Source organism: Eulemur rufifrons, chromosome 19 (assembly GCF_041146395.1).
Source record: "Eulemur rufifrons isolate Redbay chromosome 19, OSU_ERuf_1, whole genome shotgun sequence".
NCBI classification, from domain to species: Eukaryota; Metazoa; Chordata; class Mammalia; order Primates; family Lemuridae; genus Eulemur; species Eulemur rufifrons.
The window spans coordinates 98024893-98052092 of NC_091001.1; the positions used below are offsets into that span (position 1 = coordinate 98024893).

Sequence of the window (27200 nt, forward strand, 5' to 3'; positions counted from 1 at the left end):
AATATCAAGAAAAGAATTTGAGTGATTTAATTTTCATAAAATATTAATTTGTTTTACTGCTATAGTTCAGAAACTAGTATAGATATGTTTTATAACAGGCTGATATTCTATGCATGTAAAGAAATTTGCACCTTATTTCATGATTACTGAATCTTTAGAATCTAGACAGTGCCTTCTTTTCACAGAAAATGCTCAATAAATCTAGTTAAATGGAATAAAGCAATCAGTATGGCACAAGGAATTAAACTTATTAGTGCTTTTTATTTTTTTATTTAGAAAAATTTTTTTAGAGACAAGGTCTTGCTCTGTTGCCCAGGCTGGAGTGCGGTGGCACAATCACAGCTCACTACAACCTTGAACTCCTGGGCTCAAGTGATCTTCCCACCTCATCTCCGTAGAGTGCTGGGATTATAGGTGTTCTCCACCACACCAGCCAGCTTTTTACTTTTGGTAAAAATTGAGAATGTTTTAGCTCTTAAGATTTTTCTTTTACCTGTGTTTTATAATTTTAGGACATTTATAATACTGTTAAATGACTGAGATAAGATCTGGAAGTTTCTTTGATAGCATAAAGTTGTTTCCCTCTTTCCTGTATGGCCCCTTTTTGGCAAGTGAAAGCTATGCTGGCTTTGAGATTTCTGCTTCATTCACATTTGTATTTAAAATTTTCGTCATTTTCAGTTTCTGAAGGAATTGACTTGTTATGGGGCTCTAAATTCTTAATTTTAAAAAATACACTAAATTTTCATGCACTGAACACTTTAATTTAGTTGCTGAAAGCTAAAGAGTTTAGCTTTTGAGATGCTTAGAACTCTTATAATTGTAATATAAGTACAGTTTATATCATTAGTGCTTCCTTATAAGGTTACCTTTAACTTCAGTGGCCTTATTTTTGCCTTTAATATCATTAATATACAGAGGAAGTAGCTTGTGATTTTTTTTTTTTAAGTAAAGAAAATTTTAAAAAGTTATTTATCTAAGGGGCTGTGACATCTGTGGCAAGAAGGAGGCCAGAGGAAATGGAATATATTGTTTTAATAAAGAATCAAAATGAACAGTTCACATATGCTGGTGTGTGTTCATTTTACTTGTGCAAGAGTGCTGGTCATGTCAGAATTATTTTGAAACGGTTGGTTCAGTAATTTGGCCTACTGTCTTTTTTTCTCTATAACAGTTTTTCTGTTTTCTACTACACCTTGCACATCCACCAATCCAAGACACCCTATAGGTGAGTATTTTTCTAGTTCTCAAATGGCATCAGTTATTCCCAAGACAGTTGACGCTTCATTAAATTAGGCTTTATTTTTCTACTCTGAAATAACTGGTTGTTTGATTTCACAGAATGTATTTTACTACACAACTTTTTAAAAGTTACCAGCAAACTGCTGAAGAGCTGTTTTTATATTACACAAAAAAAAGATCACAATAAGATTGAACCTTTTCCCTGATATGTATACTGTACAAATTTTTAAATGCAATTCTCAAACTCAACTTTTTTTGAATTTTCATTATAAAAATAGGAATTAGAACATGTTGGTTATAAGTTTAAAGAAAATATAAAAGTTTATTTTAATATTCTGAGATAACATGGAGTAAGGAATTAAAAAGAAAACTTGTTTTAGTAGTTAAGCATGATTTTTCCCCTAAATGCTTAGGATAAAAATTATAAAACTATTCCCTGGATATTTGTATCTCATATACTTAGGTTAATTCTCAATTTATGTAATTATACACTCATGGATCAGAAAGCCTTTTTATTTTCCCATATTCATCCTAGACTTGTCTGATTTTTTTCCCACTTTAGGTTTTCATAGTTTAAAGAATTCTGCCAAGAAGGATATTGTCATAAAGGCTTTGGAAATAAACAGTATCTAAATTTTTTATAGGGTCAATAGGATATCATGTTTAATTTGTTAATTTTGAGGGGATTGGATGAAAGGAAGAAGAAAGACATAGGGAAAAAAAGACCATCTCTTCTACAGCTGGTGATGCTTGTCTAGTTCAGCCTGCCAAATACAGTGAAATCACCAGTAGTATTTAACTTCTGGATCTGTGAAATTCTTGTTATCACTTAACCTTTTGTTGCTTTGCTCATCCTCTTTGTTACTTAACTGCTAGATGTTTTCAACACACAGTCCTGGAAAACTTAACCTAGAAGTAGTAGAATGAAAGGCAAATTTTTATATATTTTTTAAAGACATGTTTTCACATCTCTCTATGCCTTGGGCATGTGATAACTTGCATGGCTGAATTAGGTGGTTAGTTTTTTGAGGTTTCTCAGTAAGCTATAGCTCATTAGTCTTTTTCATATGATTATCTCTGTCTCCCTGCTTATTCTTCCTAGTTTTACCAGCATGGAGTGGGGAATTGGAAAGCAACAAAAGGAGTCAGTCACTGTCTTACACATACCATGCCTGATTAGGGTGGCATGTCATTTTTAAAAAAAATAAATGCCTCAGTTGCCTTTGTGCTTCTGTGTGATTTCTTCCTTTTGCCAATATTTATGCTTGTTTTTCTCTTATGAATTTCCTACAAGAACTTTGGAAAAAAATAATCCTTGGATTTCCAAGATCCAGGATAGGAGGGTGCGTGTTTGCAGAAAAGGTCAAAATTTGAGAGTCCTGAAGGAGTTGTACTGTACAACTGTTCTGGATTGGTGGATATGCAAATATTAAGGAAGGGAAGGAGCAAATATTACTTTCGATGTGAGTGATCATAACATCTACACTTTTTCCAATTTGGGGGAAAAATTTGAGCCTCTTTCATCTGGTTTATTATTGATTTGGCAATACATTTTATTTTACATAGGAAATTTAAAACTGTATAAAATGTATTATTTTAAAAACTCATGCAAATGGTAAGTTTACTCATTAAAGAAAAATAATCCTTTTGATTCTTAGGAATGTTTCTGATAATCTTAATCATTTTTAATGTTAGATTCCTAAATCTGTATTTTGTACATTACATAGACTAAGTAATTGAAATGTGTTTAAAATAAGGGAAAATAAGTAAAGCATTTTAGAAATAGAATTCTCGAGTTAGATTGAAGAAATACAGTCAGATCTTTACGTTTATGCCTAAACTTTTTTAAAATAATGAAGTGATGTCACAATGTGTGAGAATTTATTGGTGTAATGTATTGGCTGTCGAGCTGTTGACATATGTAAAGGACAGTAGTTCTGCTTGGCAGCTAACTAGTAGCCTACCTGGTCCTTATTGGCAGAGGGTGACTGAAACTATGGTGAGGACTCTTTTTAACACCTGAGGAAAACTTCATTTTGTATTTTCTGACAATGGAAGTATCTCAGAGCTCTTTGCTAATTCATTACTCTTTAGAGAAGTAAGAGTATTTTGTGACTATTTTATGAAAGACTGAACTAAGGTAATGGGAGGAGGTGAACAAGTGGTTCAGCAGGAAGTTCATTAGTTTTAAGCTTTAGGATGGTACATCTTGGTTAAAATGTTTATTTAATTCATATGTTAAGTGATTTTACGCAGTGTGCTCAAACGTGTAAACTATGTCATCATTTTCTTCTTTGTATAAAGCTTACTGATAGCGCTCTAACTTGGGTGACATATAGGTGCATGTTTATCTCTTTATTTGCAGCATATTTTATAGTGGTATTTTGCTTTATTATCTTTACATAGTAAGTGGAACAATTTGATACCTTTATCCTATTAACATATACTGAATAGGAGTAATTAATGGCAAAAAATACCCCTTTTTTGGTGGGGCAAGGGTAGATAGAAGCTGTATGTAAAGCTTGTGCGTCATATCTTAAAGAACTTAAATTTGGGGGCTGAAACTAATGGCAGTAACAGGTCTGACACATTTCATATATTTGGAGGTCACTGGGTAGACTTTACAATAATCAGTTTGGGTTTTAATTGCTGGTTCTTTCCCTTATTAGATTTTTCGTGAAGCTCGAAGAACAGTACCTAGTATTGTTTACATGCCTCACATTGGTGATTGGTGGGAAGCTGTCAGTGAAACTGTGAGAGCAACTTTTCTGACATTGCTACAAGATATACCATCGTTTTCACCTATATTTTTATTGTCTACCTCTGAAACCATGTACAGTGAACTGCCTGAAGAGGTAAGAATTGATTAAATATTTATCTTTCCTTATTATATTGTTTTAAGATAGTTGGCTTTGTAAATTGGACATTTTTTAATTACTATAAAATCAATACTGCCAGCAGTCATATCCTGGCTATAACTGTTTATTAGCCATGTGAGGGAGGCAAGTTATTTAACATTTTAAGTTTCAGTTTCTTTTTTTGTTATAATAGTGATATCTTCCTTAGTGTTGTTGTGGAGATTGAGATAACTCATGCTTAGAACAGAACTGAACACATATATATGTAGGTTGAGCATCCCTAATCCAAAATCTGAAATGCTCCAAAATCCAAAACCTGAGTGTCACTATGAAGTGACAAGTGGGAAATTCCACACCTGACCTCATGTGATGGATTTCAGTCAAAATACAGTCAGTACTTTGTTTCATACATAAAATTATTAAAAATATTGTATAAAATTACTTTCAGGTTATGTATGTAAGGTGTATATGAAACATAAATGAATTTTGTGTTTAGATTTGGGTCTCATTCCCTTCCCTAAGATTATCTCATTATGTATATGCAGATACTCCAAAATAAAATTTAAAAAATAAAAAATCCTAACCATGTGTGGTCCCAAGCATTTCAGATGAGGGATACTCAACTGATAGTACCTTTTAAGAAAATTGTAGCTGTATCATTGTCAATTCCTTTGTATTATCCTTCTTATCCCTGAGATCATTTGGTGGGATTTGACCTTTCAACTCTTCTCATTGATAGCATCATGTTAAGTTGAATATTATTACTAATAGTGTATTTTTCAAATCTGAAATTTAGCTTTTGAGTTCAAATCAAAGGCAAAAATCACAATTGATACAGAAAAAAATTGGTATATTAACTCATGTGAATAAAATTTGTTTTTAAAAAATTGTCCTAACACCCTGAGCTCATGAGGTCTTGCAATTGTCTCCTATAGGAATGTTTAGAAATATTTTGTGCAGGACCTTGTTAGCCCCTCCCCACGTTGTCGGTCCCTTGTGTTTCCCCTGAGCCTTCTACCCCACTCACCTGCTGCAGCTCCTGGTGCCTGCCAGCCTGCGGGTGGTAGTATGGGTAGGCAGCAGGGGTGTGTGGTCATTCTTGAGTGCAGATAGTGCTGATGGTGGATGTGGGAGAGCTGGTCACCTCCATGTTTCTTCAGGCCCCTTGTGCTCCTGTTTTACTAGCTCTAGGACGGACGCTTCATTAAATTAAAGGTGGTTGCAAAAACCGAGAGGGGGGACATATATTTTGCCCAGGAGACCAACAGGAATGATGTTCATATAACAGATTTGCATTTTAAATGCTATAATATAAAACCTGATTATGTGGAGTTTTATGATTAAGGTATTTATTTACTGAGTTCTTTTATGTTTCAACTTTTGTTATTTTGCTAAAATGGATTTGTATGATTTACTGCTTTTGTAAGGAAAGTATATTAAATATAGAGTAATTCATTTTTTATTAATATCTGATAGTACATGAAGAACATTAATTAAAATGTTTACTATAGAGGGCAATAAAATTTAATAGAATGCTATATGTGTAGTAAGAGTCAGAAAAACCAAGGTACTGACTTTTTAGTCTTTTGATCTGGTATAAATATTTGAACCTAGAATAGCCTCAGTTTCCTTATCTATAAAATGTGAGTAATAATGGGGTTGTTGGTGTGAGATAGTATATATGAATTTATTTTGGAAACTATAGAGCTATAATATGTTTGATATTGTATTAGTATTATAAAATAGGAATGCAGGAAAAGTTGATTTAGAAGAATGGACTGAACCTAGATATAACATAGGAGCCACTTTTACAAGTTAGATACTCTCTGTCAACTGGTTTCAGTTTAAATTTTTTTCTTTTCTTTTCTTTCTTTCTTTTTTCTTTTTTCTTTTTTTTTTTTTTGAGACAGGGTCTCACTCTGTTTCCTAGGCTAGAGTGCGGTGGCATCGTCATAGCTCACTGCAACCTCAAACTCCTGGGCTCAGGTGATACTCCTGCCTCAGCCTCTTGAATAGCTGGGACCACAGGCACACACCACCACACCCAGCTAATTTTTCTATTTTTTATAGAGACGAGATCTCATTGTGTTGCCCAGGCTGGTCTTGAACTCCTGGCCTTAAGTGATCCTCCTGCCTTGGCCTCCCAAAGTGCTAGGATTATAGGTGTGAGCTAATTCGCCTTTTTAAGAGATGGGGTCTCACTATGTACCCGGCCTCAACTAGTTTTATTATAATAATACAAAGAGAAAGAGAAGAGGTAAAATTTGGGATAATTAAGGATTCTAGCTGGGAATATATAATCCCCTGAATTTTATATTATTTGAAAAACTTGTACATAAAATTATTATGAGCCTATCTTCTTCATACAGCAAATTTTATTTTGCCTACTCCTGTTGTCTGTATGCATCTGTAATTTTACTCTTGATTTAGTATTTTAAAGCCAATATTTTCAATGTTGCTATATTGTTGTCAGTTTTTAAAGGATTCAAAAAGCCTACTGACTAGTAAGCTTTTTCATTGTTTCTAATAGCCACAATTAGTAGCTAAAATATTAGAAATTTACTAGCATTGAATCCTGAAGTTTCAGCTTTTTCACTTCTTCTGTCTTCTGTATACTCAGCCCTTATTAGTCAAGTAGCTACTAAAGCTGTTATAGATATTCATATTTGTGGGGTGAAGATTATAGGAATTGTCTCAGACTACTGATTATATAACATGTTTTTTATACTAATTGTTCATGGGAAATCTTTCTCTGCTCCCCCCAGCCTTACATTTTAATTTCAGCTTTGCCATTAGAATGTTTACTTTCTTTATGTTGCAAACTGAGATGGTAATCTATAATCCTTAGTACATATTGATAAATATTTGGTAAATGAATGAATAGCACAGAGAGTTGCAGACCAAGTAACTGTAGGTTAGCAAGTTGCCACATCTATGGAAGAAATGAAATAAAAAGTGGGTAGTACAAAACCAAGTGATTTTTCAAAGAAAGAAATGGCCTGTTTACTCTAGTGTATTTAACAAGATATAAATGGGTAAGTTAAAATAACAGTAAGATATAGGATTTTATTTTTATTTATATATATATATATACATATATATATATAAACAAACAGTTCGGTTGGTGCAGTGGCACACTCCTGTAGTCACGGCTACCAGGGAGGCTGAAATGGGTGGATATCTTGAGCCCAGGAATCCAAGGTCAGCCAGGCAACATAACAAGACTCTGTCCCTTAAAAAAACAACAGACTGGGTGTGGTGGCTCATGCCTATAACCCAAGCACTTTGGGAGCCTAAGGCAGGAGGATCACTTGAGGCCAGGAGTTCCAGATCAACCTGAGCAACACAGTGAGACCCTGTATCCACAGAAAAATAGAAAAATTAGCTGGGCATGGTGGTACACGCTTGTAGTCTTAGCTACTCAGGAGGCTGAGGCAGGATTGCTTGAGCCTGGGAGTTTGAGGTTGCAGTGAGCTATGATGATGCCACTGCACTCTAGCCCTGGCAACAGAATGAGACCCTGTCTCAAAAAAACCCAAACCAAACCAAAAACAACAACAACAAAGCCCCCAAACCACCAGCAAAACAGTTGAGTAAACTAAGCAATCCATAGAAATATCCGTAAATATGTACATACATTTTCACTCAGCAATACCATTTGTAGGTAATTACCTGAGAATTTTTCATGGGCAAACACAAAGATACATGTAAACGTATTGTTTGAAAAATACAAAGGTTTTGTCATAGACTTTTTCATAGATTGGAAGCTATCTAAATGTTCTATCATAGGTAATTGGTTAGGTTATAGTAGATTCATTCCATGAAACACAATGAGACTGTTGAAAATACTGATATAGAAAATATTTAATATCATAAAAAGATATTTACATGTATTGTTTGAAAAATGCAGGTAATCAATATGGTATGTTCTAATTTATAGAGAAGACGTGGGAAGCATATACACAGAAATGTTATTAGTAATTATCTCTGGGTATTAAGATTATAGTAATTTTTTTATTGTCTTATTTTCTAAATCTGTAATAAATACTACTGGTTTTTGTTTGTTTGTTTTGTTTTTGAGAAAGTCTCACTCCGTCACCCTGGGTAGAATGCAGTGGCGTCGTCATAGCTCACTGCAACCTCCAACTTCTGGGTTCAAGCGATCCTCTTGCCTCAGCCTCCCAAGTAGCTGGGACTACAGGTGCACACCACAACACTCAGCTAATTTTTTCTGTTTTTTTGTAGTGACAGGGTCTTGCTCTTGCTCAAGCTAGTCTTGAACTCCTGACCTCAAGCCGTCCTGCTGCCCCCCAGAGTGCTAGGATTACATGAGCCAGTGCGCCCAGTCAATACTACTGTTCTAACTGGAAAATAAACCCATTATTCTGAGATGAAAGGAAAAGATTATCTATTTTTAAAAATTGAAGAAAACCCAAAAAGGATTAGTCCCTATGGGGCTAGTGTTTTATTAGTAGGACAAAATGACAATCTCATCTTTTTAGAGCCCGTTTGACATTATCTTGTTTCCTTATATAGATCTCATAGTCCAGCAGTCTCCAAAATAAGTTTATACTCAGTGTATTGAGATACTGAGAGGAACATTAGAACTTCTAGTTATTTTTCATATTATCTTAAATATCCTCTATATATGTTTTATAATAGAAATAATATGTTAACAGAATAGTATATTTAAATAAATATGCATATGTTGGTGGGCATATTTTCAGATTTTTTAACTGATGAAGTGTTTGATAGAAAACATTTGGAAATCATTGCTTCAACCAGCTGTTATGAAAGCGTGGTTGAAGGACCCATAGGGAGTCCCCAAGACTTTTTCAGGGAATTGTCAGGTTCCACCCTTTTCTAATTATATATCTGCTTGAATCTGGGTTTGTTTGTTTTTTCATATACATCAGTCAAAACAACATATTGTGACAGATTGAATGCTGAAGCAGAAATAAGATTCCAATTGTCTTCCATTAAGCCAGATATTAAAAATATTTGACAAAAATTTAAACAGTGCTACTTTGCTCACTAAATTTTATTTTATATTTAATGTGTTCTCTATATTTTATATTTTCAAAAATATTTTTCAAAAGAATATACTTTTTAATGTTAATATGTGTTGGGCTTATTTAAAAAATGTTCTCAGTTTTAATTTTAAAGTGCACAAGTATTGACAGATACAACCCACATAAACAAAAGCTCTTTTGGGGTCTTCAGTAATTTTTAAGAATTTAAACAGGTCCTGAGTCCAAAACAATTGTGAACCTGTGGCCTAGACCACAAGCTCTTTGAGGGGAGGGGACTCTGTTACTGGCTGTCATGTCTCCAGTTCTTAACACAGTGCTGGCACATGGGAATTACTCAGTAAAAGTCTACTGTGTCAAAAAAGAACTAACAGTTGAATCACCACATAGGCTTTAAGTAATCCCTGTCTAGCCTCATTCCCTTTCTGCAGAATTCTAGTGTAAGTAAATTTATTTCTGTAGACCCTTTCTGAGGATAGTTGGAGAATTTTAGTTGAGATATATGGGAATTGCAAGTTACTTCCTGTTCAGGAGAATTAGAAAAAAGAGTTAATTGCGGGTTGAGCCAGCAAAAAGACTTTTAAGGGAAGAAGCAGATAGGAAGGAGTAGAGGTATTTGCAGGAAGGAAAGCAAGCTTCAGCCAGAATTTCACTTCTGTTTCTGAAGATATTCACGTTATCTACTTTGTTGTTAAATCACTGTTGGCAGACTCAAGATGATATAATTCAGTATATTGGAGATAAATTTTAAAGAAATACTTTCTGAGCTATGCTGATGAAAGTAAGATTATATAGCATTTTGTCATCTCAAGTGTTTCATATCATTCTGTGTCCTTGGGTTTATGGTACAACCTGGGAGGTAAGAATCAGTAACTTCAAGTAGAAAAATCAGGTAAGGGCATTAAAAACTCAGACGAATGATCATATATACAAAGGAACTTTTTTTAATATTAATTTTTTGGTAGTAAAACAATGACGTGATTCTTCTTAAAATTTTAGAGGAAGGAGAGATCCTCACGAGCTTTTTTTCCTCTTTTAAACCAAAAAAGAGCAGTAAGTGAACATTAATTGTTACTATTTTAAGGTATATAAAATATTAATTTTTATTTTATGGATTATTTACCTATTTTGTTTTGAAGAAAGCAGATTTTATTTATGAAAGCTTTCTTAGGTTTACTTCTGACCTTGTTTTCCACAACTTTTTTTTTTTTTTTGAGACCTTAGGTTCTTAAACCATTACTTTTCCCTATACAAGGTTGCAGGAACCCTACTTTCAAAATTAAGGGCTAATAATTATATTTAGCATGTTGATAAATGAGATAAAACAAAAAGATTTTACTAATGAAAGAATTGCTGCCATTTATGCAACTGCAACTGTGTGCCAGGCATTATATTAAGCGAGTTATGTACAATATCTAAGAGAAGTTTCTTTTTGTTGTTGTTGTTGTTGTTTTTGTTTTGAGACAGTCTCACTCTGTTGCCCGGGCTAGAGTGCTGTGACGTCAGCCTAGCTCACAGCAACCTCAAACTCCTGGGCTCAAGCAATCCTCCTGCCTCAGCCTCCTGAGTAGCTGGGACTACAGGCATGTACCACCATGCCCGGCTAATTTTTTCTATATATTTTTAGTTGTCCAGCTAATTTCTTTCTATTTTTAGTAGAGACGGGGTCTCGCTCTTGCTCAGGGTGGTCTCAAATTCCTGAGCTCAAACGATCCGCCCACCTCGGCCTCCCAGAGTGCTAGGATTACAGGCGTGAGCCACTGCACCCAGCCCTAAGTGAAGTTTTTTAACTGTCCAGTTAAAAAGGTATTGTTTTCCTGTTTGACAGCTGGAGAGACTGAGGCTAGCAGGAGTAAAGTAACTTGCCTAGGGTCTCACAGCTAGTATGGCAGAGCAAGGATTTGAACCCAGGTTTGTCTGATTCCAAAGGTCATGTATTAACAATGTTCTTTTTTTTTCTATGACTTCAGAGAAACCATTTCTGGATATCTCAATGTTAGGCTTGAGGAATGGTCAGGGAAAAGGAGAGTTTTATATTCACCAAGTTAAGGCCATTGCTCATTCAGCAAAAATTTATTAAGTGCCTATACTATACAATGCAATGTACTAGTAAGTTTGTATTTGTTTAAGGTAGGTCAGTGTGTTTTCTTTACTCTTCTACCTATAATGCTTAACTACCTAACAGTTTCTGGACACACACATACATGCAGAGATACATATATAAAAACATATTTCTAGAACAGTAAATCTTTGTTGAATTATTGAATAAATAAAATAGGTGAAAAACATGAATAACAAAAAGGCAGTCATTGATCTCCATGGATTTAAAGTTTAGAGAGAAGAGAGACATGGAAAATATTATAATATAGTATGAGAAATGGTATAATAATATATAAAAGCATGATCCATAAAAGAAAAAAATTGATAAAATGAACTTTATCAACATTAAAAAGTTTTACTCTTCAAAAGATACCATTAAGAGAATGAAAAAGCATGCCACAGACTGGGAGAAAATATTTCAAAGATATCAAATCACTTATCTGATAAATGACTTATATCAGTGTATAAAGAAATCTTGCAACTTAATGATAAGACTCCATCAAATGATCTTTGACAAGGGTTCCAAGACCACTCAATGGGGAAAGGACAGTCTTTTTCAAGAAGTGGTGCTGGGGAAAACTGGATAACCACATGCAAAAGAAATGAAGTTGGATCCTTACCTTGCACCATAATTAAAAATTAACTCAAAATGGATTAAAGACCTAAAAAACTATATAAAATATATGAAGCATATAAAAAGAGACCTATAAAACATAGGGGAAAAGCTTCATGATATTGAATTTGGTAGTGATTTCTAGGATATGACACCAAAAGTACAAGAAACAAAAGAAAAAATAGATAAGTTGCACCTCATAAAAATTAAAACTTTTGTATATCAGAGGGCACTATCAGCAGAGTGAAAGGCAACCCACAGAATTAGAGAAAATATTTGCAAATCATATATCTGATAAGGGATTGATATTGGAACTCCTGCAACTCAACAGTGAAACAAACCTAATTCAAAAATGGGAAAAGGATTTGAATAGACTTTTCTCTAAAGAAGATATACAAATGGACAATAAAAGATGCCCGACATCACTAATCATTAGGGAAATGTAAATTAAAACCACAATGAGATAATCATTTCATACTCATTAGGATAGCTGTTATTAAAAAAACAGAAAATAACAGGTGTTGGTGAAGATGTGGAGAAATTGGAGCCTTTATGCATTGCCAGTGGGCGTGTAAAATTATGTAGTGGCTGTGGAAAACAGTGTGACATTTCCTTAAAAGGTAAACATACATTGCCATATGATCTAGCAATTCAACTTCTAGGTATGAACCCAGCATACCCAAAAGAATTGAAAGCAGGGACTTGAACAGGTATTTGTACACCCATGTTCATAGCAGCATCGTTCACAATAGCCAAAAGGTAGGAACAGCCCCAGTGTTGTTCATTCATTGACAGATGAATGGGTAAACAAAATGTGGCGTATACATGCAATGGAACATTATTTAACCTAAAAAGAAAGGAAATGTTAATGTATGTGGCAGCATGGATGAACCTTAAAGACATTATACTAAGTGAAATAAGCCAGTCACAAAAGGACAATATTGTATTATTCCTTTTATATGAGGTTCCTAAAAGTATATATAAATGGCTAATAAGCACATGAAAAGATGCCTGATATCATTAGTCATTCAGGAATGAGATACCACTGCAACCCACTAGAATAACTATAATCAAAAAGACAGACAATACCAAGTGTTAGCAAGGATGTAGAGAAACTGGAGTCCTTATATATTGCTGATGGGACTGTAAAATGTCCAAAGTTAAACATAAATGTGTGGTATGACTCAGCAGTTCCCTCCTAACTATCTACAAAAGAGAAATGAAAACATATGTTCATGGGAATGATTCTAGTAGTATTATTCATAATAATCAAAAAGTAGAAACAACCCAAATGTTTATTAATTGGTGAATGGCTAAACAAAATGTGGTATAAACATACAAGGAAATACTGTTCAGCAGTAAATGGAATGAAATACTAATATATAGTACAACATGGGTGAACCTGAAGATAGGCTAAGAGAGGACAAACACCAAAGACTACCAGTTATATGATATGAAATTTCTAAAAGAGGTAAATCTCTAGAAACAGCAAATCAGTTGTTGTTGGGCTGGGACTTGTGAGTGGGAGTGGGGATTGACTGTAAATAGGCATAAAGGGAACCTTTTAGGGTAATGGAAAAGTTCTAAAACTGGCTTGTGTTGGGTGCACAACTGTAAAAATTTACTATAAATTCTTGAACTGTTTTAAAAATGCTTAATGAGAAGTATTGGAAGCTATGCCCGAGTGTATATGAGATATTCAGGGAAAGCATCAGCTTGAGTGGTATGTTACAGAAGGGTTCAAGAAAGAGAGAGTCGCATGTAAGATGACCAGTGTGAACCAATGGGAAAGAGAGTGTGATTTGCTCAGGGAATCATAAAAGCCTTGCCTTTGGTGCTCCATGAAGTTTGAGGCTGGGACTGTCCAAAGAAAGGGTTAGGAGTGAATTTAAAGTAATATAATTTAGCCTACTTATTTTATACTTCTAAGTATATGGATTCTAAGCTATTGGTAATAACCTGGCAGGAATATTAGTGGATTATTGTAGGCTCACTCTTGGTATGCTTTTGTATTCACAAAGTTTAACACAATGTTGAAAATTATCAGAAGGAAGAATATTTAAAACTGAAACTAAATGTTTTGCCGTTCTTGAACAAAATCATGGTACTTCTACAGTATTAAGTTCTATTTATTTTTCAAGACCCAGTTGCTGTAGGCTATTTCTGCTATATCTTGTCTAATGCCTCTTCACCCCTACCCCTTGCAGGGTTTCTCCTCTGTGTCTTGCTACTTCTGTTAAAGCACTTTTTGTAAGATCTTTGTGTAAGAACATATTTTCTTCAATTTTATAACTGTAGTGTCTAGCATGATGTTTGGCACACAATGCATTGTTCGCTAGTAAATTTGCTTCCAGAACTTTCAAAGAAGAACCAGCAAAGCATAGATTAAAGGGGTGGAGGGAGCTGTGCAAGAGGGTAGTCTACAAAAAACACTGGAGAGACACAAGGTGAAAGTTATAAACTCTTAAACCAATTTGACTTTAGATTTAGATAAATAATTCCCCATCTAATTTTTGAATTCTTATGTCTACCTCACATTGTTTGTTTCTTTTCTGTTTTAGAATTTCAGAGCTGGAAAAGGCCTTTAGAGTTTATATAATCTAGTTTTTATTTCTTTCCTTTGTGATTTTAAGCCAATTACTTAAACCTTTCTAAGCCTAAATTTCCTTATCTGTAAAATGAGGGAATAATACATACCTCATTGTTATAAAGATTAAATAACATAATATTTATGAAATCCTCAAGTGTTCAATTCATAAAATTAATCCAGTAAGTGGCTAGAAATGACAAATTGAATGGATTATCCAAAGTTTACCACAAATTTATAGCTAAATTTGGGCTAGAATTGATGTCCTCAGTCCTAATTCAGTATTTCCACACTGGCATGGTTGGTACTTCTTTCCATCCTAGTGATCGTATCCCATTTTTAGTTGCATTTCCAATCTGATGTGGGCTAGGTAACAAAATTCACAAGCTTTACTCTTTCAGTACATGCTTATTAAGCACTGCTCATTGCTATGTATCATGCAGTGTGGTAAGTGTAGGAAAACAGATGAATAAAAATGGTCTGTGTTCTGAGGGAGTTTGGTGTCTAGAAGGTAGAAGATAGACCTTCTAGAAAAACATATAAATTAAATGAAGTGTTAAGTGCCATGGTAGACAAATTGGTAAGACGTAAGGAGGACTTGAACAGCATATTATGGAAGGTGGGGGGACATCTGGGTGAGTAGGTGAGCAGAGAAGAGGTAGGTAATCACCAGGTGGAAGGAGCAGAGGGATATAAGAGTGATTGGCTTATTTTTGCATTGGAGTTTGTTGTGGAAGGTGATGTCATGGAGCATTCTGTGAAGAGACTGAAGGTATAGTTTATTTGCAGTGGAGCCAGGATTCCAGAGATTACAGTGAAATAGACTTGGTAGGGAATGAGCACAGGAAGGGAAGTGTCAGTGGATAAGAAGTATAAGAGAAGGCAGTGTTAATGTCTTTCCAGCTCCTTATTGTAGATTTTAGGTAATTGCATTTCAGCTCTTATGTAAAAGCCCTTTGAGATTGTTGCCATTTGACCATTATTACAATCAACTATCCATTTTGCTATCATCTGATGACTATCCTAGATATAGTATCATTTATTAATGATTTGGGCAATTGGATATTCTCCCATTCTTGTTTAGTTCATGAGATCAAGCCGAGTCAACAGCATATCCTAGAACTAGGTTAACACTAACCCTATGTGAATGTTGTATGAATATTGAAAATGATACTGGACGATGAAGAAATTGTAATTTGGTGTAATATGTATGCTTTTAATTTTCCGTATATTTAATGTCTTTGTGTGTGTGTATATGTGTAGGTTAAATGTATCTTTAGAATACAGTATGAAGAGGTCTTATATATTCAAAGGCCTATTGAAGAAGACAGAAGAAAATTTTTCCAAGAATTGATTCTCAATCAGGCATCAATGGCTCCACCACGAAGGAAACACACTGGTAAAGTTCCTAAAGCCTTTAGGAAAATGGGGAGGGAGCTGGAGTTAAGAAATGCCCTTTCTTGGAGTCATTTTTTTAAACCCTTTCTTTGTGGAAGTGAAGACAGTTTATCAGTTTCTGTTTATCTTTAGATGGACACATGTGGAAATGGCCATTGTGTTCACCTAACTTGAGGAGATTGGGACGTACAACCTTGTTAAAGCTTTACTAAACAGGACTTTTCCTTATTGCTACAGTCCAGATCATCTGGTAGCTTTCATTTTCCATGGCTAAAAAAGTCAAAGAAAAAAGTCTTCTGTTATGCTCTGTTTTAGCTACTTTAAGTACCCAGGACTTGAACTAGCCAGGTTGTAAACACCAGGTATTGTGCTGATTACTTTGTGGACCAGGGTAGAGTTGATGAGCTAAGAGCTGGTTAGAACATTTGCCATTTCTGGTTTATTTATTGATTAATTTTTCTAATATTTATTTAGGATCCATTATGTTTGATGTTTTATGTGAGGTATTTGAAAACCTATCCTGGCTTTGTTTTAGGGTTAGGTTTTCCTGTTTCTACTCATAGATTTAAGAGGGGCCTCAAGAATTTGTCAGATTTCAGTTCTCTGATATAAGTAAGGGCTGCATTCTAAATTATTCAAAAGAGAGTTTCTTTTCCTAATCTTAAAGTTGTATAAAGGATAAGATCTGCTTGCTTAATCTTTCAACCTCTTGTAGGAAGTAGCCGTCCTGTTTGGTAAAAATGTTTAAGTCTCTTTACTCTTGTTCCATCTTTTATTTTTCTCATAGCTGTTATTGTAGGATATTAAATATGTCCCTTATCCCTACCAAGTCCTTACTTTTCCATATTATTTCTCCTTTTCTTTGTTTTTCATTAGTTATATTATCAACATTTTACTAATTTTATTGTTCTTTAGTGGCTCCTTTCTAAATTTTCTTGGTGATTTAAAAATGAACACCTGTGAAATTGCTATAGTTATGGGGTTTTTCCTCCAAAAACTTTGGGAAATTCAATATGTAAGTTATACATGCTGATTATTTTGTTGCTTTCTGTCAATCTAAGTATTTCAAATATTTTATGAAAATGATTCATATATAAATAATATTTCAAGATCAAATTACTTAAAATCATATCATTTGTTTTTTAAAGGGGTCCTTTTGTGAGTTATTTTATAAAGTGAAGCTATTCTCAAACTTTTGGTTTCCATGCAAATTTTTACTTGTTGAATTTGCATGGTTCACATATATAGTCATGCACTGCATACTGACATTTCTCAGTCAACGGCAGACCTTATATATGAAAGTGGTCCCTTAGGATATAATACTGTAATTTTACTGTACCTTTTCTATGTTTAAGTATGTTCAAATATATAATTACTTATCATTGTGTTACAGTTGCCTGCAGTATTCAGTACAGTAATCTGCTGTCCAGGCTTGTAGCCTAGGAGTAATAGGCCATGCCATATAGCCTAGTTGTCTAGTAGGCTATACCTGGTAGGTTTGTGTTTATACAGTTATGAAATTGCCTAATGATGCATTTCTCAGAATACATCCCTGTCATTAAGCGACACATGAATGTATTTATAATTCTTTTCTTTAAAGAACATTTTGAGAGAATGCCAGAAAAGTCACTGAGGTCCTGGCCAACCACGTTGGAATCTTAACATTTTCTTATATTTTCTTCAGCTCTTTGTGCTATGGAAGTGCTTCCTCTTGCACTACCTTCTCCACCTCGTCAGTTATCAGAATCAGAAAAAAATCGGATGGAGGACCAGGAGGAAAATACTTTAAGAGAGTTGCGGTTGTTTCTCAGGGATGTAACCAAGAGGCTGGCCACAGATAAACGCTTTAACATCTTCAGCAAACCGGTGGATATTGAAGAGGTCTTGTTTCAGTAGTGTGCAAACAGTGAAGTTGAACTGGCTAAAAGAAAAAAATATTGACATCTTTTTTTGGAAGGAAAAAAAGCAAAGGCATGGATGAATATTACCCCTAGCCTGTAAAATTTTAATCCACGTGATAACTACCAGTGTCATCAGCAAACATCTGGTGACTTTTGGATGAAATTAGTGACCAATTTGTATATGTCCTGATCTTTGTGATCTCTTACTCTTCAATTTAAGAAGAGAATTAAAAGTTACTTTAATAAAATGTCCATACTAGACTATTTTTATCCCAGAATAAATCCTACTCTTAATAAGTATATTGGTATTAACTAATCAATAGTAATTAATATTGGCATTTCCCAAATTATGTATACCTTATCAAAAGAGGTGGCTAAGAAACCTGAAATTTCTTTGTCTTTCATATTTTGGAAATGCCTGTGGTTAGGATGCTGTTTGAAGTTAAGCACATCCTATGCAGCTAAAATTATTTTTCTCTGTAAAGATTTTCTCTGCTCCCAGTGGAAAATTTCTCACTTTCTATGTGTATTGTTTTGTATGCTTGTGGGAGCATGGTTTGTGATCATGAAAAAAGAAATTTTCCATTTGGAATCTACTATAATACTGTCAACTATAGTTTTTGTTTTTGTTTTTTATCCTGGGATAATATAGTGTGTGGATGAGCACAATGTCATCTTTACTGGCCTTCTTATAGTTCAGACTCCATGTTTGAACAGCTTTGGTGTTTTTAGCTTTGATTTTTTTTTTCATTTCTTTAAAAAAATTTGAATTATGAAATGATTCAAAGTTTCATGTTGTGTCCTAATTGTGAAATCTGGGCTTTTGGGCCTGAGCAGATTCCTTTGGACCCATTACCTCATCTATGACTGAGAAGAATGAGCTAGCATTACATCCCCCCCTCCCCCAAGTCTGAAAATATCTGTTCCCCCCCCACCTTTTTTTGTTGTTTGTTTGTGGATTTTTTTTTGTTTCTTTTTTTATTGTTTTTATTTTTTTTTTATTTTCTCTTTTTTCTTTTCCCCCTTTTTTGGAATAAAGGAACTATCTATAATTTTATTTGTGTATTTGTCCACAATATATAGTTTTTTCCATTTGATCCTCTAAGCAACTTTGCAAGGATCATTATTTTTCTTATTTTGCAGCTGAGAAAACTGAGGCTTACTGGAAAGTGACAGAGCCAAAACTTGAAAGTTTTTTTAAATTCAAAGCCCACATTCTTTACATCATAACTACTTCATATCTTTTCTTACTGGGATAACAGAACATGTCTAATTTGCTTTTCTAATTAATAAATATCACTTTTTATTTGTGGAGCATTTTCCCCCTTCGTAGTGCTTTTAGATAATTTTAAAACTATCAGCCAATTAAAAAAAGTTTTAAATATATATATGTGTGTGTGTGTGTGTATGTATGTATTTGTGTTTCCATGTCCCATTTGATATATTTGGATTATGACACTTCTTAAAGGATAAGGACTTGCCCCCAACTCAGCTTCTCATGCTGGGAGTAAACCAATTTTGTTTTTGCTCAGGAATAACTCCTTTCTTTCTAACCAGAAAAGATTGTCAGATTTCAGATGCCATCTGTAATACAATATAAGTTTTATAAATGATGGTAAGGCAGTGCAAGGGATAGAGAATGTTGGTCACATAAAAATTTTAGGCTGAGCACAGGTGACTCATGCCTGTAATCCCATCACTTCGGGAGGCAGGAGGATCACTTGAGGCCTGGAGTTTGAGACCAGCCTGAGCAACTTAGTGAGACCCTATCTATACAAAAAATAGAAAAATTGGCTGGGCATGGTGGCACGCGCCTACAGTTCCAGATACTCAGGAGGCTGAGACAGGAGGATTGCTTGATCTCAGGAGTTTGAGGTTACAGTGAGCTATAAACACACCACTGCTCTCCAGCCTGGGCATCAGAGCAAGATCCCGTCTCAATACAAAAAAAAAATTTTTTTTTTTTTTTAATTTAAGGCTTATGTTTCTCTTGTTTTCTCCTTTGTCCGTTCTCAGGTTAATTCTGCTGCTGGTTTTGTCTACTCTTAAAGCTGAAAACATGGGAGTCTCTGGGAAGGATAGAGGAGGGAAAACAAGATGAATTTGGATAACATAAAGCATAGAAGTTTTTATTCAGATTATGAATTTAAAGTATCTAAAAACTTTATCAAATTCCAAAGCATACTGCAGAGAAAACAAAATTTCAGAAAACTGGCTGGGTGTGGTGGTTCATGCCTGTAACCAGCCTGAGCAAGAGCCAGACCCCATCTCTACCAAAAATAGAAAAGGTTAGCCAGGCATGGTGGTGCGTGCCTATAGTCCCAGCTACTTTGGAGGCTGAGGCAGGAGAATCACTTGAGTCCACAAGTTTGAGGTTGCAGTAAGCTGTGATGATGCCACTGCCCTCTATCTGAGGCAACAGAGTAAGACTTTTGTCTCCAAAAAAAAAAAAAAAAAAAAAATTCAGAAAAATAAACATTGCATTTAAAATTAAGCATAGGTGCTAAAATTGTAGTCTTTAGTAATATAAATTTTTATAGTGCTTTTCAGTTTATAAAACCATTTCCACTTGTACACAGGGCATGCCAAATGCCAGAACCAGTAATCCAGCTAGTATCTTCTGAACTATGGCTTGCTTCCATAAAGCTCCATTACCTCCCCTATATGGAGATTAACTGGCTTTTGAGCTCTTAGAGGCTGAAAAACAGATTAAAACACATATACACCCCTACCTAATATTCTTATAAGTAATATTAAAATTTTAAAAACATATATATAAATTACATATTTCCATGTCTGTGTGTATATATAAATTTTGAAATCATGGCATTGATGTCATCTGTAACTACAGGATAACTAACCCTACTTTCATAGAGCAGAAATTACCCTACCCCCAGAAATCATTCCTGGACTAATTTTAGACATTACTGCTAAAACTGCTTTTATATCAAACCTGATTACTTGATTTGAGATTTGCATTGGGGAAGGCAATAAACAAGTTGTTAGCACTTTCTTATTGGTCAGTGATATATAATTTATTGGTCAAATCATGACTTAATATCTCCTCTTTTGAATTATTGCCCAGAAAAATCAGCACATAGAGCAGTATGTTTTTTGTTTGTTTGTGTGTATATTTGTTTATATTTAGTGACAATCCAGCAAATCTTTTATTAGTTATAAAGCAATACTTAGTTTCATTATATAATTGATTCAAAATGTTTGTGATGACTCCAAAGGAGTGGAAAATACTTTCCATGAAACAACTCACCCTAGAAAACTGAGAAAGAAAGAAATTTTTTGTTGACAATTTTAGAAATTTACCAGAAGTTCTCTAATAATATGAAAAGCCTATGCTTTTTATTTTCCTTTTTTTCTCTTTCTTTTTCTTTTCTTGAGGTAACATTTATTGATGCTTATTGGGTGTTTTTGCCCATACATCCTTTTCTCAGGTATGCCCAAAGGATTTTTCAAAAAAAAGCAGATGTGGTTTCAAATTTCAAGAATAGATTTAGATACAACTTGGAAACTGAAACTTTTCATGGAAAGTATGATAGTAACTTTAGTGGCATAAATAGCACTGTAATTTTATCCTTATCTATAATTATTTCTTAAATATCTAGATTTAGTTTTTTAAAGAACTGTTTTTATTTTGTGTTTTTATGAACTTAGTAGATCTTATAAAAAACAAGAAGTAATTTTCATTAAAATATTCTGTTTGTTTTAGGTTTCAGATTATCTTGAAGTTATCAAGGAACCAATGGATTTATCAACAGTAATAACTAAAATTGATAAACATAATTACCTGACTGCTAAGGATTTTCTGAAAGATATTGACCTCATCTGTAGCAATGCATTAGAGTACAATCCAGATAAGGACCCAGGAGGTAAGGACACATAGGGCGAGGTTCACTTTGATAATCAAAAAGAAAATAGTTTACAGTTTAAATGCTAAATCTAGCTTGTGTTTTAGATAAATTAATTTTCATGACCTATTATTATTTTTAGAAACTTCTTGAACTATTAGTCTACTTAAAAATAATGTGCTTAAATTAGAGGATTCTATAGTGGTTGGCATTATATTCAGAGTTTAGTTTCTTCATTTACCTTCTAGTTTTTAAACTTAAATTATGATTTTGTTCAGATTGATAGAAAACCAAGTAATTGAGAATTTAACTTAAAATTTAATCTACAATAGCAGTGCTGATAAACATGGGGAGTTTTGAATTTGTGGGAATCCATGATAGGATACTCTTACATATCAAAAGACCCCTTTATGTAGAATGTGATCTCTTCTGTTGATTGTGGGTATTTTTATATATTTTGTTTTACTCCTAATCTGCCCTGTACTTAAGTGTGTATTTCCATCTCTTGTCATCATCCTCCAGGGAAGATCACCAGGAACATAATCTGTAGTAAAACAAGATGAGTTTATTGATTTATTATACTGAGGGAAGAATGTTCATCATAGGGAACTGTATACGATTTGGGCTTATGTTAAGTGATTTTGGGTAGAATGTAAGGAAGTGGGGCTTTGAGTGGATTGGATGCTGTTTAGAAAGTGATACTAATTTTGAAATTAGGCATTTTAAGAACCTAGAGGCAAGAAGAATGGAGCAAAGCTTAAAGCTGTGATTGGTAAAGAAACAGTGTTATTAATATTAGCCAGGATAGGATTTTATTTGGCTATTTTTGTTGTTAGGATAATGTTTATGTTTTTGTCTGTGTTTAGACATGATTACAGAGTGACCTTGTTTTTATCTTGACTCATCATGGACACAGAATGACCTTGGCTGATGTTGGTTTTCTGTAAAATTGTTTATGTTTAACGCAGCATACCGGAGCCTAGCTGATAGTGCTGGGCCAGCTCCCAGCTGTCAGGAGCCGTTTTTCTCTTTCTCATTCTATTGAGAATTCTGTTTCTTCACTAGGTACTACTCAAAAGAAAAATGTTTCTTGTTTTTAAAACACTTGTTCAAGTTTCTGTTACCTAAAGATATTTAGAGAATAGTTTGTGCTTTGTATCTATATTTTTTGGACATTGGCTCTCAACCCAGACTGCATGGTAAAATGACATGGATTTCTCCATTCCACATGAAATTTCTTGCCTGAATTTAGACTGTAGTAAATCACATAGAATAAAATTTTTGCACAGTTGTACTTGGTAGCTAACAGTTCTTCAGCTTTGTATTAGGATATTTGCCTCTTGTAGTTTTTGTTGTTTGCTTCATTTTAAGTTTTTATTATGTATGTTTTATAGAAAAATCTATGAAAATAGAACAAAGAATATTAAAATAATCTGTAATCCCATTATTGTTATCTCTCTCACCAATACAGTTGTCTTATATATAGAATATATGCATACATCTTATTTTTACTAAATTAAATATGACTTTTGTAAATTTTGTCATTCCTGTAATATTTTTTGCAAAGCTTATTAATTAGTGAATATATTTCTCCCATTTATTTCAATCATATATAGAAATAATAGCTGATATCTTATCGTTGGACATATTCTATTTTTTAGTTTTTCCTCTGTTATAAACACTGATAAATATCTTTATAATGCAAATTTTATGTAGATCTTTAATTATTTCCTTAGAATAAATTCCTTAAAGTGAAATTTCTCGATCAAAGAATATGTATTTTTTTAAGGCTTTTAATCTGTATTATTAAAATTTTGTCGTAAATACATCAGCAGCATCAGGGCCACTGTTAAGTCAGTACAGCAATTTTGTGTCAGTGAGAGAATCTCCTTTAATTGGGTGTTACCCTGCAACAGGATGAGTAGTGAAGTATGAGCTGGATATCAGCTTCATTTCATTCCCTTTCCTTTCCTACACCCTCAGCCTATTTTTCAAGACACAGAGACCGATGATATTGTGTAGTATGTAATGAGAACATGGGCTTGGCTTTTAGACCTAGGCTTTAGTCCCAGTTCTGCCATTTCCTAGTTCTTTCACTTTGATCAAGTTAAGCCCTCTAAATTTTAGTTTCCTCATCTGTAAGACGTGGATAATAATAGTATTCTTTAATTGGGGTGGTTGTAAGGATTAAATGAGAACATATATTAAGTTGAACCTTATGAAATTGCCGTTTTCATATTGTTCAGCCTAAGTATGTTAAGCCTTGGGACATGATAAGTGTTTCATAAAGGTTAGCTGTTGATATTTTTATTCTTGTTATCATTATTTAAATGCTTTAATTTTTTTATAAATTGGTTCCAGTCACTTTACTTTTTGTGCTTATTACATTCCTTGGACTACACTTTAAATTTAATCCTATTTTGAAACAAATATAGGGACTTGTAGTGAAAATGAATTTAAGGGCTAAGAGAAAGCCATTTGAGAAGATCAATTCATGTTTTTTCTGCATTAAGTAATTAATTATAAGCACATTGATATCAATATCACTTTTAAGGAGCAGTGGTTTCTGGTGTATAATAACCATTTATTACAAAATGCAATTGAATAATCAAAGAATATGGCTCTGTCTCACAGCTGAAGTTAACATGGTACACTTAATAACTTTCCTCTTTAGTTTTTTTTTTTTTTTTTTTTGAGACAAAGTCTTGCTCTGCCAGGCTCAAGAGATCCTCCTCCCTCAGCCTCCTGAGTAGCTGGGACTACAGGCGTGTACCACCGCACCTGGCTAATTTTTGTATTTTTTGTAGAGACAGGTTCTCAGTCAGGCTGGTCTGGAACTCCTGACCTCAAAGGATTCTCCTACTTCAGCCTCTCTAAGTGCTAGGATTAGAGGTCTGAGCCACTGCGCCCGCCCACTCTTTTAGATATACAAAAAGTGATATAATTCAAAAGCATTATTTTGGTTGTGTTTAGATTTTTTTCTTTCATCAAGCAGCCTCTTTTTTTTCTTAGCAACAGAACCACTTGTTATAATATGTTCCAGAAAAACAACCTGAGGGTGTATTGTGTAGCAAGTGGAAATTACATGAATGTTGCATTACTTTTACAAGCTCCCATGAGTATTTGAAAGTTTACAGTGTTATGTTTTCAGAGCACTTGGCCATTTGGAATAAAAACTAACATATACATAGGAGACGAAAGCCAGCATTTTGAAAGCTATACATGTTGCCTAACTGTTTATCTAGATTTTCTTTTTTAAGGATGATGTGGACACAAATAAAATATGGAATAAGAACAAATTTAACTCCTAGGTCCTCAATGTGACCAGTATCAGATATTTGGGCATAATTATTTTATAGATATATGTTATATTTGACGGTCCCTCATTTTTGGTCTTGCCATGTATCTCTGCCATCTCTCTCAGGCCTATCTATATACATACCATCATTTGACTAATTTTGCTGAAATTTCAACCCAAATCTTCTAGTCTTCTTAAAATCTATTTTGTACCAATTGTATAGGAATAAAGCCCCCAGATTGATCCTAGCTTTTGGAGCCCTCTGTGTTTTGCTCTTAATACACTTCTAATTTTATTTGCATGGTTGTATTTCAAAAGTTCTGTGCTTAAAGCAAACTCATTCATATTTCTGTTAGTGTTTATTAGTACCATGTTCTAATTACTGAGCTGGGTACCTAGACTACAAAAATAATTATGATAGTCCTTGAATCTTAAGACAGAGATATATGTCAGTATTATGATAGATCAGTAATGTATACTGGATAACTACTATGTCACAGGCATTATGCCGTATGTAATTGTATTAGATTACTAGGGCTGCTATAACAAAATATGACTGACTTCGTGGCTGAAACAACAGAAATTTATTCTGGAGGCTGTCAGTTCAAGATGAACGTGTCATCAGGTTTGGTTTCTCCTGAAACCCTTTTTCTTGGTTTGTAGATGGCTCTTTCTCCCTCTGTCCTTACATGGCCTTTTCGCTATGCTTGTATGCCCCTAGTTTCTCTTGATGTGTCCAAATTTTCTCTTCTTATAAGGACATCAGTCAGATTGGATTAGAGCCCACCCATATCACCCCATTTTATCTTAATTATCTTTTTAAGGGCCCCATCTCCAAATACAGTCACATTCTGAGGTACTGGGGCTTAGGGCTTTGAAATATGAATTTTGAGGGGACACAATTCAGCCCGTAATAGTTACATGTAAAACACAATCCCTACTATCTAGAAATTCATTGATTTTTTTTTTTTAGAGATGACAAGTATACCTATCTAATTATTGGTGATGATAATAATAACAAGATTATTATGATAAAGGCATATAGAGGTGGCAATAATGAATAATGTCTTGATGTGGCAGCAGATAATTATAATGCAGTATCTTAAGATCTGTATTAGAAGTATGTACAGGGTCAGTGGAGCACAGAGGAGAAGACACTATCTGGAGATGAGCAAGATTAGGAAAGGCATTCATTTCAGACCGAAGGAAGTAGTAGGGCACACAGGTATGAAAAAAGCGTGTCTGGAGAATGGAGTGTGTCTGTTGAGGGGTGGGGAGACAGTAATTTGCTTCTCTACTCACTGACTCACCATTTACTGAGCATCCATTTATTAAATAGTCTCTGTGTATAAATCATCCTGTTCAAGGCTAGAGAATACAGATGATTAAGATACAGCCCTGACCTTTTAGTATGAATTTTTAGGTAGCAGTCAAGGGAGTGGTGGGATGGAGGTCGGGAGACCAGTTAAGATTTAGTTGCAATGTGGTTGTTGGACGCAGTGGCTCACAATCCCAGCACTCTGGAAGGCTGAGGCGGGAGGACTGCTTGAGGTCAAGAGTTTGAGACCAGCCTAAGCAAGAGTGAGACCCCATCTCTATTAAAAATAGAAAAAAATTAGCTGAGTAGCTAAAAAGAGAAAAAAAAAAAAAAAGTTAGCCAGGCGTGGTGGTGCATGCCTATAGTCCTAGCTACTCAGGAGGCTGAGGCAAGAGAATCGCTTGAGCCCAGGAGTTTGAGGTTTCTGTGCGCTAGGCTGATGCCATGGCACTCTAGCCCGGGCAACAGAGTAAGGCTTTGTCTCAAAAAACAAAAAACAAAAAAAAACAAAAAAGATGCAGTGGCTGCAGAGATTGAATATAGAGGTCTTAGCGACATCATGTTGTCTACATAGAAATCCTGTGGAATCTACAAAGACGCTATTAGAACATATAAGTGATTTAGCATGGTTGCAGGAGACAATATTAACACACAAAACTCAATTGTATTTCTGTATACTAGCAACAAACAGGAAATTGAAATAAAAATACTACAATAGCATCAAAAACCATAAAATATAGATAAATTTGACAAAAGATATGTATAGAAAAATTAGCCAGGCATGGCAGCTCATGCCTGTAGTCCTAGCTACCTGGGAGACTGAGGCAGAAGAATCACTTGAGCCCAGCAGTTTCAGGTTGTAGCAAGCTATGATGAGACCACTGCATTCCAACCTAGATGACAGAGTGAGACCCTGTCTCAAAAAAAAAAAAAAAAAAAAAAAAAGTCCTGAAGTGGATGCACACGTAGAGGGTCAAGTGCTTTTTGATGAA

General features: G+C 34.3%; 1 protein-coding gene across 3 annotated transcripts in view; it reads left to right on the forward strand.

Annotated features, from left to right (window-relative positions):
- The window catches only part of ATAD2B (ATPase family AAA domain containing 2B), a 143060-nt gene that overhangs the window by 97077 nt on the left and 18783 nt on the right, over nt 1-27200 (forward strand). For 2 of the 3 annotated variants that reach the window (XM_069495191.1, XM_069495193.1), the window contains 4 exons: nt 3912-4097; nt 15694-15829; nt 17513-17694; nt 21454-21613. In XM_069495191.1, the coding sequence (XP_069351292.1) occupies nt 3912-4097; nt 15694-15829; nt 17513-17694; nt 21454-21613 (664 nt within the window). Of the gene's footprint in view, nt 1-3911; nt 4098-15693; nt 15830-17512; nt 17710-21453; nt 21614-27200 lie in introns of all 3 variants that reach the window. The other variant, XM_069495192.1, reaches the window with a different exon arrangement.